Source organism: Coenobita brevimanus, chromosome 13 (genome assembly GCF_032717465.1).
Source record: "Coenobita brevimanus isolate Jiangsu-jjx chromosome 13, ASM3271746v2, whole genome shotgun sequence".
Lineage (NCBI taxonomy): Eukaryota > Metazoa > Arthropoda > Malacostraca > Decapoda > Coenobitidae > Coenobita > Coenobita brevimanus.
The window spans coordinates 34,261,325-34,279,494 of record NC_136966.1 but is presented as its reverse complement, the minus strand read 5'-3'; the positions used below and the strand labels follow the sequence as shown (position 1 = coordinate 34,279,494).

At 39.0% G+C, this 18,170-nt stretch overlaps 1 protein-coding gene across 1 annotated transcript in view; it reads left to right on the top strand.

Moving 5' to 3' along the window:
• Positions 1-18,170, top strand: part of LOC145415403 (uncharacterized) — a 133,043-nt gene that overhangs the window by 551 nt on the left and 114,322 nt on the right. Inside the window, exon 2 of the mRNA XM_080284689.1 lies at positions 7,949-8,119. Coding sequence (XP_080140815.1) covers positions 7,949-8,119 — 171 coding nt within the window. The remainder of the gene's footprint in view (positions 1-7,948; positions 8,120-18,170) is intronic.

Sequence of the window (18,170 nt, the reverse complement as noted above, 5' to 3'; positions counted from 1 at the left end):
CTTGGGCATGTATACAGGAGTCCCAGCGTTTTTTCCACGAGTCCATGCATCCCTGGAAGGCTTCAGGTGCATGGTCTTGAGCATCTCCTGCGATTCTGTCTGGATCTCCTCAATCAAGTAAGATTGACGCCCTTTCAGGCATATTTCAGCTTGGGAAACAGGAAAAAGTCGCAGGGAGCAAGGTCAGGGGAATAGGGTGGTGTGCCGGACAACAATTGATCTGTGGGGGGGGAGGGGCGTTGTCATGATGCAGGAACCAGTCCTTGTTCTTCCACTGTTCTGGACGTTTGCAGCAGATGTTCTCTCTCAGATGCTGCAAAACTCCACAGTAAAACTTTCTGCTGACAGATTGACTGGGTGGGACAAATTCCTTGTGCACAATCCTTGGATATCAAAGAAAACGATCAACATCAACTTGACATTGCTGTGCCATTGGTCTGCCAGTGCAAAACCGCCAAACCACCTACACACCACATTACAACAGCAAGCATAGCTAAACAACACGTCCGCTCACAGACTCGGCCGGGGCCACACTGACTCCTCCTAGCAGCAAAAGGCAAAACTGCAAACGGTTGGCTCCCTCTGTTCAGATTACTGGAGCTTTTGGGTAGCACCTCGTACACATACATACATACGTACACACGTATACATACCCTCGATGCTGGCGGGTCTAAACTGGCTTGACTCTGTCTCTGTCTCTGTCTGTCTGTCTGTCCATCTGTCTGTCTGTCTGTCTCTCTCATAAATAATATGAAATAATACACACTCAAATCACACTAAAATCATACAAGAGTGGCGGAAAGTGTTATTTCATATTTTGAATAAATGTGATAAAATACAAGCTTTTTAGTTTTTTTTTTTTTTTTCAATGATAAGTGAAGTCATATGCTAAGTGTATTAGCCGGCGGACATGTTAACAGTTGCAAATTGGGCAGCTATGCTATGAAATGATTCTTAAATGGTATTATATCAACATGTTTTATAAAAATATGTGTTAATAAGTCTTTCAAAAAGCATTATTAAGTTTGTAATGATTATTTCTCAAATCACCACCCCGTATGAGATTATGGCTCTGGCGATAGATAGATAGACAGATAGACTACTGTTTTGTTTAAGTCTTTCCCCATTGCTGGGTTATTTCCCACATCAGACGGACAAAACACATTGTCTTCTCTTAAATCTTTCTCCAGGTTGGGAGTACCTACGGACACGCAGTTTGTTGCAAATGGTTGTAGAATGGTTTGAAGTTCGTCTGCCAAAAATTTTAGCTCTTAAGACTGAGGATAAGTTGATTAAAACACGAGTTTAACATGTACCATTTTTTCCCATTTCTCTGCACTGAACACATAGGTTATTGTCACAGCCGCCGCATCCAGAGGACTTTATATATGCAAATTTGCTGCCTTTCCTTTAACTTTCTCCATGATGAACACCACCTCTCCTCCTCTAGACCTCACCTTTTCTTCTTGAGACCCAGCAGTCTGAGACAACTGATAGCAAACCTTTCTCTGTATCCTCCTACTTTCTCTATACTCATTTCAAAGCCAAAGATGGGTGTTGCGTATTTGTGCACAACATATCTTGCTTTCGTGTTCCTGTATTCCTGAACTTGAATCTTCTGAATTCTCTACTCTCTAGCTTCCCCTTTTCTGTCATTCTGACAGAATCACAACCTTAACCTGTCCTATTGCTCCAGCGCAGCCTGTGAACCCTCCTAAGTAGCGTCGGTTGTGGTACTTTGGAGCTGCTGATTGGGAGGCCCTCAGGCAGTACTTCTTTGGTTTTCCCTGGAATGATTATTGCTTCCATGGCTGAGAGCCATCTGAGTGTGTCATGCGTATTACGGAGGTTATTCTCTCGGGCATTGAAGCATAAATTCCATTTCATATCCTTTACTAGTACAAAGAAACCTTGCTTTAGTCACGCTTGTTCTACTGCTTTCCACAACAGAAGGCCTACAAAAGGTACCGGAGCTCACCCACTTCAGGATCTCATCTCTTTTATGTTTTTAACTGGATTCGTCCTGAGTCTGTTCTTCACCCTGCTAAAAATAATTTCATTCTTACTAAATGCTCTGAATTCCCCAACTCGAATTTTTCCTGCTTCTTCTGGCTCCTTGCCAAAAACCTTTCTAACACCTATACCTCACCATCCTCCCCTCCTCTTTTCTACTCTGATGGCTCTGTAGCTCTTTCTTCCACTGATAAAGCAGAACTCTACCCAGACTTTCTCCTCCAATACCACCTTAGACGATTCTAGTGCTGTTCCTCCATTACTTCCCCCCTCTGACTTCTTCATGGCTGACATTAAAATTTCTTCAGTTGATGTATTTTCTTCCATTACTGGCCTCAATACCAGCAAAGCATATTGGCTTGATGGGGTCCCTCCTGTTGTCCTCAAGAACTGTGCTTGCACCCTGCTTAGGTAAACTCTTTTGCCTTTGGTTATCAACTTGTACCTTTCCTTCTTGCTGGACGTTTGCTCTCATTCAGTCTGTCCCAGAGAAGGGTGACCATTCCCATCCCTCTAACTATCGCCCAATTGCTTTATCATCCTGTGTTTCAAAAGTTTTTGAGTCCATTCTTAACAAAAAAAATGTTAAAGCATCTTTCCTTTCACAACCGTCTTTTTGATCATCAGCATGGGTTCTGCCAGGGATGCTCCTCTGGCGAGCTTCTCACTTACCTCTCAGATTCCTGGTCATCCTCCTCTTGGGACTTTGGCGAAAGCTTTGCCATTGCACTTGCCATCTCCGTGGCTTTCGATCGAGTCTGGCATAATTTTTTTTCAAACTGCCCTCTTACGGTTTCCATCCTTCTATCTGTGCGTCACCTCTAGCTTCGTTTCTGACTGTTATATGCCTGTTATTATTGATGGCCACAATTCTTCTGCTAGAGCTATCAGTAGTGGTGTTCCTTAGGGCTTTGTCCTATCACCAGTTATCTTCCGCCTATTCATCAATGACCTTCCAAGCTGTACATCTAACCCTGTCGACTAGTATGCTGATAACTCCACCCTTCACCTTTCCACTTGCTTCCTGCAGCTTCCTTCTCAGTAGTTACTTCAACAAACAAGGAATGAGGCTATAGCACACACAATGACTGACTTCGCTCATATCTCTGAATGGGGTAAAAGTAATCTTGTTTTAGTGCATGAAAAACTCAGTTCTTACATCTATCAACCCGAGAAAATATTCCAAAAGAATACCCTCTAATTTATAACAATATCCAGCTCAATACTGCATCATCTTCAAACATTCTTGGGGTTTCATTCTCTTGGAGTTTACCTTCAAAAGAGCATATTATCTCTTGTAAAATCTGCGTCCCAGAGATTAGGTGAGCTAAGCCGACTCCGTGCCTTCTTTACCCCTGCACTGTTGTTGACTTTATATGCGGGTTTTATTCGTCACTGTGTAGAATACCACTTTCACGTGTGTGGAGGCTCCCCACATACAGGTGGAGTCAAAGGCTTTTCGTCTCATTAACTCTCCTCCTCTTTCTGGCTCCCTTCAACCTCTGTCTCTTGGCCACACTGTTACATCTTTATCTCTTTTCTGTCGGTACTTCAATGGTCACTGCTTCTCTGAACTATCTGCTTGAATTCTTCCATCACTTCGGGGGGCGCATAGCACTTGTCCTGCATACATCCCTCCACCACTTCGGGGGGTGCATAGCACGTTTCTAGCAAAAAACTCTCATCCCTTTTCTTTCCAACTCTCTAATGCGTGAGTTGACCGTTACTTCCAGTCATTCATGTGTGCAACAGGTCAACTCTGGAACTGTCTCCTTCTGTCTTTATTCCCTATTGACTACGATCTCCAGGCTTTCAAACGAAGTATGTCCAGGCATCTCGAAATGAACAGATCTTGAATTTGGCACTCTGTTATCTTGTTTTTGCATTTTCTTGGAGTGAACAGTTTGTGGGCTCCTAGCCTTTGGTTCCTTCTTCCCTGCATTAAAAAAAAAATAGATATATTATAACAGTAATTAATGAGGTCAGTTACTTTGTAGTGCTGCAGAAATATTTTGTTGCTAAGTTGATGGCCTACAATCTTGAATAAGTGAAGACTTTTCAACAAAGCACAGCTCATTATTCCTGTGATTGTAATATTAGAAAATATTCAGTGAAGGCTTCCCAGACGAAAAAATAAGCAATGGTGATACAAATAATGAACTAGTTCATTTACCCATTATGTCTGCAATGGATTTTTTTTTTTTTTAATGCAAAAATTTAAAGCCTGCAGAATACCCTTCACAGCTTTACCATTTAGACAATCTTTATACTGAGATGAAAGATGCAATTTATACCACAAATTAAATGCAGCTAGAGAATGTTTCATGGAATAACAATATATATCCACAGTGACGGTGGTATGTTCAATCTTAGCATTCACAGTATTACCTTATGTAAAGCAAGAATATTTACCTTTCAAATGCAACCAAAAATTTACTTCACAAACTTGTACAAGCTAAGTGTATGTACACTGGCGGTCAAAAGTTCTGTCCTGATCCCAGGCACAACATGAATCTCTACCAACTGAGGTTCGAACAACGGTGCTTCGGTAGGAGGGGGATGCGAGGTGCCGGGGTGGCAGGTGACGGGGGCAGAGGGAGGGATTCAGTGTCCATATCCATGGGAAAATAAGTAACCAATATTGCCATGATCTCAGTATGGTTCACTGATAAGGTTTTATTAAATTGATAAGTATGAACATGAGATACAGGTAACTGTATACCCCGCGAGACATGAGTTTTTTTTATAAAGGGATTAAGAGTACTATGATGTTTCTCTGTTCTCATAGCGTAGGAGCATTCAGTTTGTATTTCATTTTTTTAATAATCATTTGCATAACTGCAATTCGTTGGTTTCTTTGCAGAGGGGCCAGTCGTTGGTTATCATTATATATTAAACTTTTCAGTTAATATTATGATCACACTTTTATGTCTTTAATAAAGTTTTAATTCATACCATACTTACAGGTATACCACCGTGATTTTGAGTCCCTTCAGCTAAGGAAGATCTTTATGGCAAAAGCCTGATCATTTCAGACAATTTCTGGAGGTGATCGAGATGAAGTCAGAAAATATAGGGGCAAACTTTAATTAGAGAAAAATGAAACAGATGAGTTAGACAAATGAATTTATATCAGTCAAACACTACAGTATTAATGGCACACATACTATCGATTGGGTTTATTTCACAACCCTTTGAGGGCCAATCGAGGACTTCTATTTCTGGGTGCTGATTTAGCCAATCCTTTACCACTCTGCACATATTCACAGGACTCCTGTCGTGAATAAATCTAACAGGAAAAGGTTGTGGGATTGCCGTATTTCGCACGGATGGCAATAAAACATTTTCTAACACATCAATGTATTTTTTCCCTGTAAATCTTCCTTCTATTTTGGTCATTTCTCCAGGTCCATTGGCCGACATCCATCCCCTATATGATAGGGGCACCCTACCATTTTTGCCCTTCTCCTGTATATTATTCATTTCATACCGTGAGTTTACTGGTCTCCAGCACGTTCGAGCCCCTGCTTCCACCGGCGTTAAGTATTTCTCATCAGTAAATATTACTGTGTTCCAAAAATCTACGTCTGCTCCTAAGTACTGTAAACCAAAGCCTACTCTACTCTCTATGCTGGCTTGAGGGAGTTTTTATTTTTTGGCCGTCCTGTAACAGTGAATGTACACCTTGTGAATGCGTCTTCTCGTCGTCCTCCGATCGCAGGGAAGCTTTAGAGCCCGAGTAACCTGAACTGCAGAACATTTTCACCGCTCTTTTACCATGTCCGCTATATGGGCGACATCTTGACGAGTGAGAACTCAAGGTCTTTCACTGCGGGGCTTTGTCTTCACTGAGCCCTCCATTTGCCACCGAAGAATCCATCGGTTCACAGTCCTGACAGAGACACCAGTGAGAAGGGCAATAATAATTTCTCTTGATAATTTTCCCACTTCCCACTGCCCGATGATACAGCCACGGAGGGTTATGACCCTAGGATCATTTGCACTCTTCCCTTCGCCCACTACGTTCCGCGTCTCTGCCATTTCTACAACGAATACGAAATAATGCAAAAGTTGGTAATGTAGTCTTAGACTGTTCATAGCTCAATGTTGATTATAATGCAAGATAACAGTGGTAAAGCCATCTTGCTCAGCCACTCTGTTCTACATTCAAAACAACCTCTTCTCTCTCTCTCTCTCTCTCTCTCTTACACACACACACACACACACACACACACACACACAATTTCGAACAACCACTCATGTCACTTCGCTACATAATTAAGTGGTTCTACCTTCCTGCCATTGCCTCATTCTTGCCCTCTAAAATAACTTGCAGTGCTTATTAAATCATTCTTATTGATTCAGTAGTTTTTTTTTTCTACAATGGATAAGGGAGGGTTTGGAAAATGAGTATCTGATAATCAAGAGGCTACGAATAAAGCTGGTCAGATTATCTCTAGATAATATTTATGCAATGAATGTCGTGGTATACGTAGTAAAGGGAAATTTTCCATTACCACTTGTCTTCAGATCACCAGTTAGCTTTCCCTGTATTTTTTATCACATGTTGCACCTGATCCAAATAGGAGGTCCTTGACCTTCAGAGGAGAGAGTATGGAAGTAGGAAGAGTGAAAGTGGGCGGAGAGAGGTAAGGAAGAGGGAGGAATGAGACAGGAGGTTGACAGGAAGAGTGAGTGGTTGGAATGGGGTTAGAGATGTAGTGTTTGACTGATATAAATTCATTTGTTTAACTCATTCGTTTCATTTTTCTCTAATTAAAAGTTGCGCTATATTTTCTGACTTCATCTCGATCACCTCCAGAAATTGTCTGAAATGATCAGGCTTTTGCCATAAAGTTCTTGCTTAGCTGAAGGGACTCAAAATCACGGTGGTATACCTGTAAGTATGGTATGAATTAAAACTTTATTAAAGACATAAAAGTGTGATCATAATATTAACTGAAAAGTTTAATATATAATGATAACCAACGACTGGCCCCTCTGCAAAGAAACCAACGAATTGCAGTTATGCAAATAATTATTAAAAAAATGAAATACAAACTGAATGCTCCTACGCTATGAGAACAGAGAAACATCATAGTACTAACAGTTATTCTCTTTATCCCCTTATAAAAAACTTACGTAGACCTGTATCTCATGTTCATACTTATCAGTTTAATAAAACCTTATCAGTGAACCATACTGAGATCATGGTAATATTGGTTACTTATTTTTCCATGGATATGGACACTGAATCCCTCCCTCTGCCCCCGTCACCTGCCACCCCGGCACCTCGCATCCCTCTCCTCCCAAAGTACGGTTATTCGAACCTCATTTTTTTTTATTTTTGGTTATCGACCATTGGGGCCGGAGCCCCTGGTCATTAAGGCAAAGATATATATATATATATATATATATATATATATATATATATATATATATATATATATATATATATATATATATATATACATACATACATACATACACACATCCATGCATATGAACATACACACTTTCATGCACACGTACATATATATATAATAATTTTTATTTTATTATTATTATTATTATTTTTTTTTATAACCTTATATTACTTATACTGTAAACAAAAATGCCTAATCTAAAGACCCTAAAACTAATCACCTGACAGACAAATCGCTAACCTATACTAAATCCTAAGAGACAAATAACTAGACCTACTGTACACTATTGGTAAAAAAGCCTCGACCATCGAACCTCAGTTGGTAGAGATTCACGTTGTGCCTGGGATCAGGACAGTTCTTTGGGCCGCCAGTGTACTTACACATTTACAGTCATATACATTTTTTTTATATCTATTCATTATTTATTTATTTATTTATTTATTTATTTGTTTGTATAATTATCGACTTATTAATTTATTTGTATATTTATTTATTTACTTAATTTTCAGTGCCAGGAAGACCTGGATTCCGTGGCCAGCCAGGACGTAAGGGTAATGATATTCTCGTGAAAGGCAACAGAGGTGAAAGAGGTCGCCGTGGTCCACCTGGCAGGAGGGGACGTAAAGGAGCAACTGGCAGTTATGGGAGACCTGGTAGCCAGGGACGCAGAGGTCCTCCAGGTAAGTGAGATGAGGGTGATATCAGGGTATAGGCATGAATTTTATATTGTTGGAGCTCTGAATGAGTAGTGAGTATTATCCTACGACGTTATGGAAAGCTATCTGTCTGACTGTCTGTTTATTTATTCTAGACAGCTTGAACACATAAGTGATGGCCACAGGCGAATTTGCTCCACGTCGCCCTCACTTCCCCGCTCTCTGATATGCCAGCCATTTTTTCGTATTAATATCAGTGGTACATTACTGGTCTGCTACATTGTTTAAATTAACAAGATAATTTTTTCTTTAAGGTGTCAGTGTCTTTTTCAATTTAAACCAATCAGATTATTTATTTGCCTTTGATTTTTCCAGTTAGTGTTACTTAAGTTTCTTACGGAGATTATAGTTAACTTCCCTTAACGTCCCCCACATCTTTTGTGTGTTTGTTTGTGTGTGTGTGTGTGTGTGTGTGTGTGTGTGTGTGTGTGTGTGTGTGTGTGTATGTGTGATATCACTATATGTCGTGTTTTCAGGTGCAGATAAATTCTATATTCACTTCACCCACTATGAAGAAGTCTACATTCTCTGTTTTATTTTCAGGCAGTCGTTGATTTTGTATTGTTTCTTTCACTTTTTTTTTTTAAATACAGATCTGATCTTGTTTTTGTTTTTGTTCTCTTGTGAGAAAAGATTGGTTGGAAACATTTGTTCCTGCTGCCGGTAATATACTGTAATCTTTGGTAGCTACTGACTAATACTCTACCACAGTTGCTAAATTTTAAGGAATTGTTAATAATACTTCAGATTCTACTTACACAAGGCCAATTCCCTTTTCCTTTTTCTAGTTGTTTTCGTGACATTATAATTATTACTCCTCTTCATGTACTAGCCACTAATTGTTCATTTCTGCTTGTCTACACTGATACTTATTTTCATTTTCCAGGGTATACTTGACTGCTATCCCTGAACAGGTATTAATTTTAACATTCCTTCGGCAGAGGCAGAAAATATATATATATATATATATATATATATATATATATATATATATATATATATATATGTGTGTGTGTGTGTGTGTGTGTGTGTAATTCACCGGGTCGGTCAGGATCACTTGATGGTCGTAATCGTCAGCATTTTACCCTCCCGGAAGGGAGCTGAGAGCTCATATAGTCCGATCTAAGGGCAAGGCTGTGACCTTCACACACTCACACACCCGTCCCCTTGCTCAAGGAGGACAGTAACCACCCACATCATCAGTGAAACTTTTCGCAACCTGAGCGAGGCGCGAACTCCCGTCTACCAGATGGCAAGCGAGAGCGTTACCACTGCACCAGTGTGTGTGTGTGTGTGTGTGTGTGTGTGTGTGTGTGTGTGTGTGTGTGTGTGTGTGTGTGTGTGTGTGTGTCAGGACTCCATATTATAATAATACAACTTATAGCATGAGAGATAGATAGATAGATAGATAGATAGACAAGCACCAGCCAAGGTGTGAGAATAGGAAGTGTGTCAGTGAGAATCGACCAAAGGCAATGAGTTCAGCAAGACTTAATCAACAGTATGCCAGTGGGCACCGGAAGCACTACATATACACAGACATACAGGGCTCTAGAATCTTCCAACGACAGTGTAGCCTAAGTGACTCGAGCCCTGATAAACAAGAATTCAGGGATTAGAGAAGTCAGAAGGAGGCTAGCAACAGGGGCGACAGGGTGGCAGAGAGAGATAGAGCGAGACAGTGGGAGGTAACAGCGGGACTCTATACTTCACTCGTGTGTGAGACTTTGTTAATATTTCCAAGACAAATAAATATCGTCCCATACTAATCTTCACCTCTCCTGTCATTGCATGACAAAGGGAACGAAGATTATCTACTTACAAAACTACTCACGTATAACAACCATCGTCCACGAGTCCAATATATGTATAACTGATCTGCAAAATACGCTACATGAAGTTACGAAGTTTTCATAAGATATGGGGGCAGCGGTGGGTGTGTTGCCCTGTTGTTCTCCTAACTGTCAATCTGCAGTGGCCACTAACTGTGTATCATCTGTTACTAACACGGGTGGAGGTGAAAATATTCCGGTCATATCACTCAGCTAAAATGAACTCATGTTGCTAGGGTATTATGTTATGAAACACGTATTGTACGGAATTTTAGGACAAGGAGTATTTGTTTATCTTGATGACATAATTGTCGCAACAAAAGATATCACAGAACATCTCCAGAAATTAGACCTACTCTTACAAAAGCTTGGTGATGCTGGTTTAAAAACTTATTAAGCTTTCTAAATGCAATTTCTACTTAAAGGGAATAAAATTCTTAGGCCACAAATTAAATGCTGAAGGTATTCACACCTCCGATGACAAAGCACAGGAGTGAGAGACTTCCCCGTATCCACTATGACAACCGAAGTTAAACAATTTTTAGATCTAGCAGGGTATTATAGGTCATTCATACAACAATTCTCTCATATAGCCTTTCCTCTATTCAAACTACTCAAAAAAGATGCTATATTCCAATGGGGAGAAGAACAAAAACAGGCATTTAACGAATTAAAAATAAACTAACAAATGCATTATGTTTGGCATATCCAGATTTCACAAAACCATTTATTATATGTACAGATGCATCAGTTAAAGAATTAGGGGCTGTACTGATGCAGGAAGATAAAAGAGGACAGAATCAACCAATTGCAGTTGCCAGCAGACAAATAAAAGGTGCAGAGAAAAATTATTGCACTACAGACTTAGGGGCACTTGCAGTGGTTTTTGCATTACAAATTTTTCGAGATTTGGTATATGGTTATGAAATACACTTATTCACCGACCATAAACCGCTAGTGGGCATGTTTAAAGAAAAACTCCTCTCTGGGAGGAGAGCAAGGTGGAAATGTACAGTCGAAAACTACAATGTACACATTCATTACATACAAGGCAAAATGAATCTAGTAGCCGATGCATTATCTAGGAACCCAAGGACAATTCATGTCGCGGCATTAGATTTTAAAGGAAACATCCCAAATCACGATGAAATCGCGAAAGCACAAAGACTTGATCCAACATGGTCTAAAGTTATATACAAGTTAGAAAGTGGAGATGACATACAATTACCCAAACTACATGTACCACTAGAACAACGCACAATAATCAGTAATGCCTTATACAGGATCAACCCAGAACATCTAAAACACCGTAGAAATAATAAATAATTAGTGGTACCTAATGACATGACACCCCAAGTATTACGAACGATACACGATAGCCCACATGCAGGGCATCCTGGGAAGGATAGGGCATTCAAACAAGCCCAGCTGTTATATTACTGGCCTTCATTACGAAAAGATATAAATAATCATATAGACAGATGCGAATCATGTGCAAAACACAAAGGATACCTAATCACACCTGCACCTATAGGTAATTACCCTGTACCACATCAACCATGGGACGTTGTCGCTGTTGATTTACTCAAGATGCCATTATCATACAATAATAACCAATACCTATTCGTAGCAACGGATCATTTTTCCCGTTATGTAATTTTAGCTTCAATTAAAGATAAAACAGCGAGACAGTAGCAAAGGCAATAATAGATAATGTAATATGTCGCTTTACTACCCCAAAGATACTAATAAGCGATAGTGGAGATGAATTCAATTCTGATATCTTACAAGAAATATGTAAACAGTACAATATCAAAAAGGTTAACGTTTTACCCTATCACCCAGAATCCAATGGGTTAGTAGAGAGACATAAAAAGTATTAGATATACTACGACACATTCTCAATGAAAATTATGCAAACTGGGATGATTGGATTCCCAGACTGGAAGCATCAATAAATGGATCAATAAATATATCTGTGGGAGACACATTTCATTATATATATATATATATATATATATATATATATATATATATATATATATATATATATATATATATATATATATATATATATATATATGGGACAGATAAAAAACTCCCACATGAAATTCTAGAAGGTGAAAATCAGCCCATACACAACTACGATGATTATTCTAAACTCTGCATACGTGAATTCCAGGATATAATTAAGAGTCATAAAACAATTAACGATGTCCAAGGAAGAAAATACGGAGGCATTTAATAAAAAGGCAAGAGATTCTCCCATCAGCTTAGGAGACATTGTCTATGGTATCATTCATACGAGAGAATAAATTATCCCCGAAATTTTAGGGCCCATACAGAGTAATTAACATAAAAGCAAACAAAGTTTTAATTAGGTCACTATCAAGTGGCGAAGGGAAACAAGTTCATATTGACCATTTAAAACGAGTTTCAAGGGAACTATCCAATAATTATACAACCTCGGATACAACCGAACAAGCGAACGTAACGCATGAAACCAATCAAGAAAACAACAATAATTACAAAAATAAATTAAGGTCATATAAAAAATAATCAAACATAGGTGCAATTGTTCCCAAAAAATCTACGGTATATCATTTACATGATTTAAATATCGATTTAAACTCCTTCTATAAATGAAAAAACAAGCAAGTTATTGTTCTCCGTTAGTCAACCGTAATGCACATCATCACTATCATCGACCACAGCATGACCATATTAGAAAATTATTAGATTTTTTTTTTTTTTTTGTCGGTAGGTAACGATAAAGGGACTTATACTATGGCTTCTCCTTTACATAGTAAGAGGATACGCTCACTTAAACCCCAACACATAGTACGGCAAGGATGCCTCACAGCTCCAACGGCCACGATGTCAATCGTAAAAGAAGTCATGAGTACTGAAATCAGTTTGCATTACTTATGCGAATTACCTTCTTTTCTAGAGAACATCGCCAAACCCATGAGGACCCTGGACTTCATGATAGGAGGCTATGTTTCACAAGCACATAACACAAAGGAAGTGGATGAAATAGTGAAGTTAGCGAAATGGAAGATAGAACAGGCAAAGTCAACTATGCTCATCATGATCCAAGATCTCCCATCTCATGGAACGGAGGTATTGAGCGACACGAACAACATAACATGTACTCACCAAAAGCGCGGTTTCTTTGACCTGGATGGTGTAGTTCTTGGGAACATCTTTGGATTGGCTACAGATGAAGACCTTCAAGGAATAAACAACAAAGTTAATAAAATAGCCCAGGTACTAACATACCAAGATTTACTCATCGCCGGACATAACTCAGCAATGAAGACAATCGTGAAAAATCTAAAAAAGGCGGAAAAACATAGCTCTCCAAAGTGTAGATAAAATAAATGCCATGGAAGGGAACATAACACTTTTCCAACACTTCTCCATCATCACGGAACACATTGACACAATTCTACTCCAATTAGACAACACTAGAGTTCGTTACAGGACACTTATACAAGGAAATTCGAATGCTGGTAATGGCAAGATCACAACTGACTTAATTCCAGTTCATGAACTACGTCAGATAATTAGTCAAAGCATACATAAACATAAATTGAAGCCTTTGTTCCGAAGTATGGATTTCATGCAACATTATCCATATTTAGAAGCAACACTAACACAAACATCAGAAATAGTTAATGTACCATTCATAACTTATGACCTGTTCACAGTATACCAAATACACCCCTTCCCTTCTAAGAATAACACTTTGGTCATCATCAACATTAATACAGACACCGAACTCATCATGGTCTCCAAGAGACGGAACACTGTCACTTTCGCAAGTGAATCAAACGATTGAACGAAAGTGCCGCACATCCTTCCATGCTGTTCACCTCTGTCCTGCGTGCATCATCACGTTTCAGCCTACTGGAACAGTCCCTTGTGGAATGGCTGTCATAAAAAAGTCTCAACATTCATCATCACTGCAACTTCACTTTTGCTCCAGATAAGCTTGTACACCAACAACGCATCGGACACTCACAGTTCTTGTTTTATTTCACTCATAACACATCAGTTTACATAATCTGTCCAGATATACCACCATCTCATAATTCAGCATCAGGATTACACATAGCACCAGACTACTGTGCGGTATTTACACCAGCCATGTCCACTTTATCCACCATCAGTCACTTCGCCATCCTCAATCACACACACAAACATTTCCACCCACTACTTAATATGGACTTAAACATGAGCACAAGTATTAAGTTGACTTCACCTAAGTTTGACACTATGCAACTAATCAATGAAACAATGAAGTCCTGGGAAGATTTGAGTTGGAGTATGTTCAACCCATAGTATGTGTATAGCCCAGCACCTACTGTCTTTATAATCTTTATTGTATTTGCGGTAGTGCTGTTCGCAATGCACAGAATGCATGCAAGAATTGCAAACTTGGAGTCAGTATTTAGTGGGGGTAAAGTACGAATTCAAGTACCCCCCCCCCCCGAATGAAGTGTACATATTTTGTATATAGTATTAATTTTATAGAAAAAAAATTGGAATGACGTATGATATAGAAGTATTCCAGTATCAATATCTCTATATAAAATATTAATAGCTCTTACCATAATCTTAACTCTGAACTATTTTTTTTTTTTTTTTTGCATATATGCATATGACTGTTATACACATCTTTCATTATGTCATACAATATTCTATAACTAATTTAACTATATTGCATTTGTTCAATTATGTTTACAACTTGTTTAAAATGTAATATTACTGGATCATTGCAATATTAACATGAATTCTATATCTATGCAATATTATAATCAATGTTATGCATTAACAGATTAGCATATGTAAAACATGATTGCTGTCGGAGGACTGCCAGCTGGCGTGACCAAGCGATGTCAGGACTCCATATTATAATGATACAACTTATAGTATGATAGGTAGATAGATAGATAGATAGACTGATAGAAGCACCAGCTAAGGTGTGAGAATAGGAAGAGTGTCAACGAGAATCGGCCAAAGGCAATCCTTCAGGAAGACTTAATCAACAGTATGCCAGTGGGCACCGGAAGCACTACATACACACAGACATACAGGTTTCTAGAATCTTCCAACGACATTGCAGCCCACGTCACACGAGACCTGATATAGAAGAATTCAGGGATTAGAGAAGTCAGAAGGAGGCTAGCAACAGGGGCGACAGGGTGGCAGAGAGAGATAGAGCGAGACAGTGGGGAGGAAACAGTGGGACTCTATACTTCACTCGTGTGTGAGAGACTTTGTTAATATTTCCAAGACAAATAAAAATAGTCCCATACTAATCTTTACCTCTCCTGTCATTGCATGACAAAGGGAACGAAGATTATCTACTTACAAAACTACTCACGTATAACAACCACTCGTCCACGAGTCCAATATATGTATAACTGATCTACAGAACACACTACAAGAAGGAACGAAGTTTTCATTATATATATATATATATATATATATATATATATATATATATATATATATATATATATATATATATATATACAGTATAATACATTCTGTGCCTGCCCTCCCCTCTTCCTATTTCTCCCATCTTTCCTGTCACTTCTTATTGCTTTTCTTTCCTTTACAGGTGGCTTTACATTGAGTGACAAGCCAAATGGTTTCCCATACGCCAAGAAACCATTTACAGCGCTGGGTGGTAACCATATAACCAAACCATACGTTCTCTCTACTTGTCAACAAGTAGGTTGGTGGAGGGTTAGTGCCCCTCCCCGTAAAACAAATAACTCAAAGTCAAATGGCCACCCCTTACAGGGTTATAGCATCTGGCAATAGATAGATAGATAGATAATATAAATTAAATATAGAATATATACTCGTATAAACATGTATTTTTATATAAAACATCTATCTATCTATCTATCTATTTGCCAGACGCCTTAATCCAGTAAGGGGTGGCCACAAACAAATAGCCTCCATGTCGCCCTGTCCTCCGCTATTTCACTATCCTACTCCCAGCTCACACATCCCTCTCTTATGTACCTCTCTATTCCATCCCTCCATCTTATCCTTGGCCTCCCCTCTCCCTCTCCCCCCTCCACTTCATTCACACGTACTCTCATTAATCTCTCTCTCTCTATCCTTTCCATATGGCCAAATCACATCGATGAATTTCTCCCAACGCTTTCCATCACATCCACATCCACACCACAATGCTCTTTCGCTTCCTCGTTTGCCAATCTGTCTCTCCATGTAATTCCATATGCTTCTCTCAGATAACCCATTTCCACTGCTTTCACTCTTGACTTGTGACCTTCCAAAAAGATCCAAGCTTCACTTCCATAAGTTAGACGTGGTATCGCAATACTATCATGCAGCGACTTTTGTTTTCTTTTCTTTTTTTTTTACCTCAATGTTCATTTCCGTATTTTTTATCACTGCATTCAAACAACCAGCAAATTTTCTTCCTTGTTATACCCTTTCAAGCACTTCATCCTCGAAACTTCCATCATTACTCATCACACTATGCAAGTACTTAAATGCACTCACATTTTCCATTTCCTCATCATCCAACCTCACTGTATATTCAGTGACTTCATCTATCTCGAAACCAAAACTGTACTCCTTCTTGCATTCACAATTAGTTTCTGCTTCTTACACACTCTCCCAAACTCATTCACCAAGTCTTGCAGTTCCCTTTTGTCTTCTGTTAACAAAAGAGTATCATCTGCAAACAACAATAAGTACAGGTTGCATCTGCAAACAACAATAAGTACAGGATATTACCAAAACCCTGCCCTCTTTCATTAGGACCGCTCCAACATCCACTACTCTACCATGTATCTCATTTATAACACCATCCATATACAGATTGGACAACAATGGAAACATGACACATCCCTGCTTCAATCCAACATTCTGAGAGAAAAGTTCACTCAGTTCACTATCCATATGTACCGCAGCCAAAGCAACCTCATGCATGCTCTTCACTGCATTCAACAACCTCTCATTTACTTCATATATTCTTAGTATTTTCCACATTCCTTGTCTATCCACTCCGTCATATGGTTTCTCTAAATTCATGAAGGCAGCATACAACTTGTTTCCCTTTTTTTAGAAACTTCTCCACCAAAGACGCAAGGATTAACATCTGATCTACACACGCTCTTCCCTTCCTAAAACCTCCCTGTTCTTCTCCATTTTCTCTGTTATTTCCATAACTCTGTCAGCAAGCGTCCTACCATAATAGTTTACCTATAACACTAAGAAAACAAATGCCCCTATGATTACCATACACCTCTTTTTCCCCCTTTCCTTTGTACAGAATATTTATACCTGACTTCCAATCCTCCGGGAATCTAGCTTCGTACCAAGCCAATCTGTACAACTTCCATATCCATTTTACTACTGTCTCTCCTCTATGCTTTATCATTTCTCCACACAATACATCAATTCCTTGGGCTTTCCCCATTTTGACTTAATACATTGCTCCCACAGTTTCCATCCTTCCTGATTTATTCCTTCTCACCACCCTCCTTCTTCCAGTCATTCCCCAGCCACTGATAAACGCATTACTTTCATTCTCTATGTTTAACAGTTCCTTAAAGTGTTCTTTCCATCTTCTCACTTTTTCTCCCTTCTCTTTTATCACTCACTCCCCTATTAACACCTTATCACCCTGTCTAACTGACCCTGTCTAACTTTCTTTTACCAACTTTTAGAACATTTTCTTGTATTCCCTCCACTTTGCGATCAATTTCCCTCCAAATTTCCTCATCCACTCTCTTCTTACTCTCTATCTTACTAATGTTTTTTCTCCTCCTCTCTACACATAACCCTCTCTTCCATCTCTAATCTTTCTCCATGCCTTTGCCTCCCATTCACCCACTCTATGGCTTCTTCCTTTGCGCCACAGTTTGCCTCACCTATTCATTCCACCATGCTGTTCGTTGCATCCCTTTTCGTCTTCTCCTGACCCCACACACCACCTCACATGCTGCACAGATTCCTTCTGTGAAAGTCTTGCACACACCTTCCACCTACCCCATCTGCTCCAGATTATATATATATATATATATATATATATATATATATATATATATATATTTACTCTGTCTCTGCTAAAGAAATTATAATAATGCCTGTAAAGGGATAACAGTTACGTGTGTCCTGGAAAATGA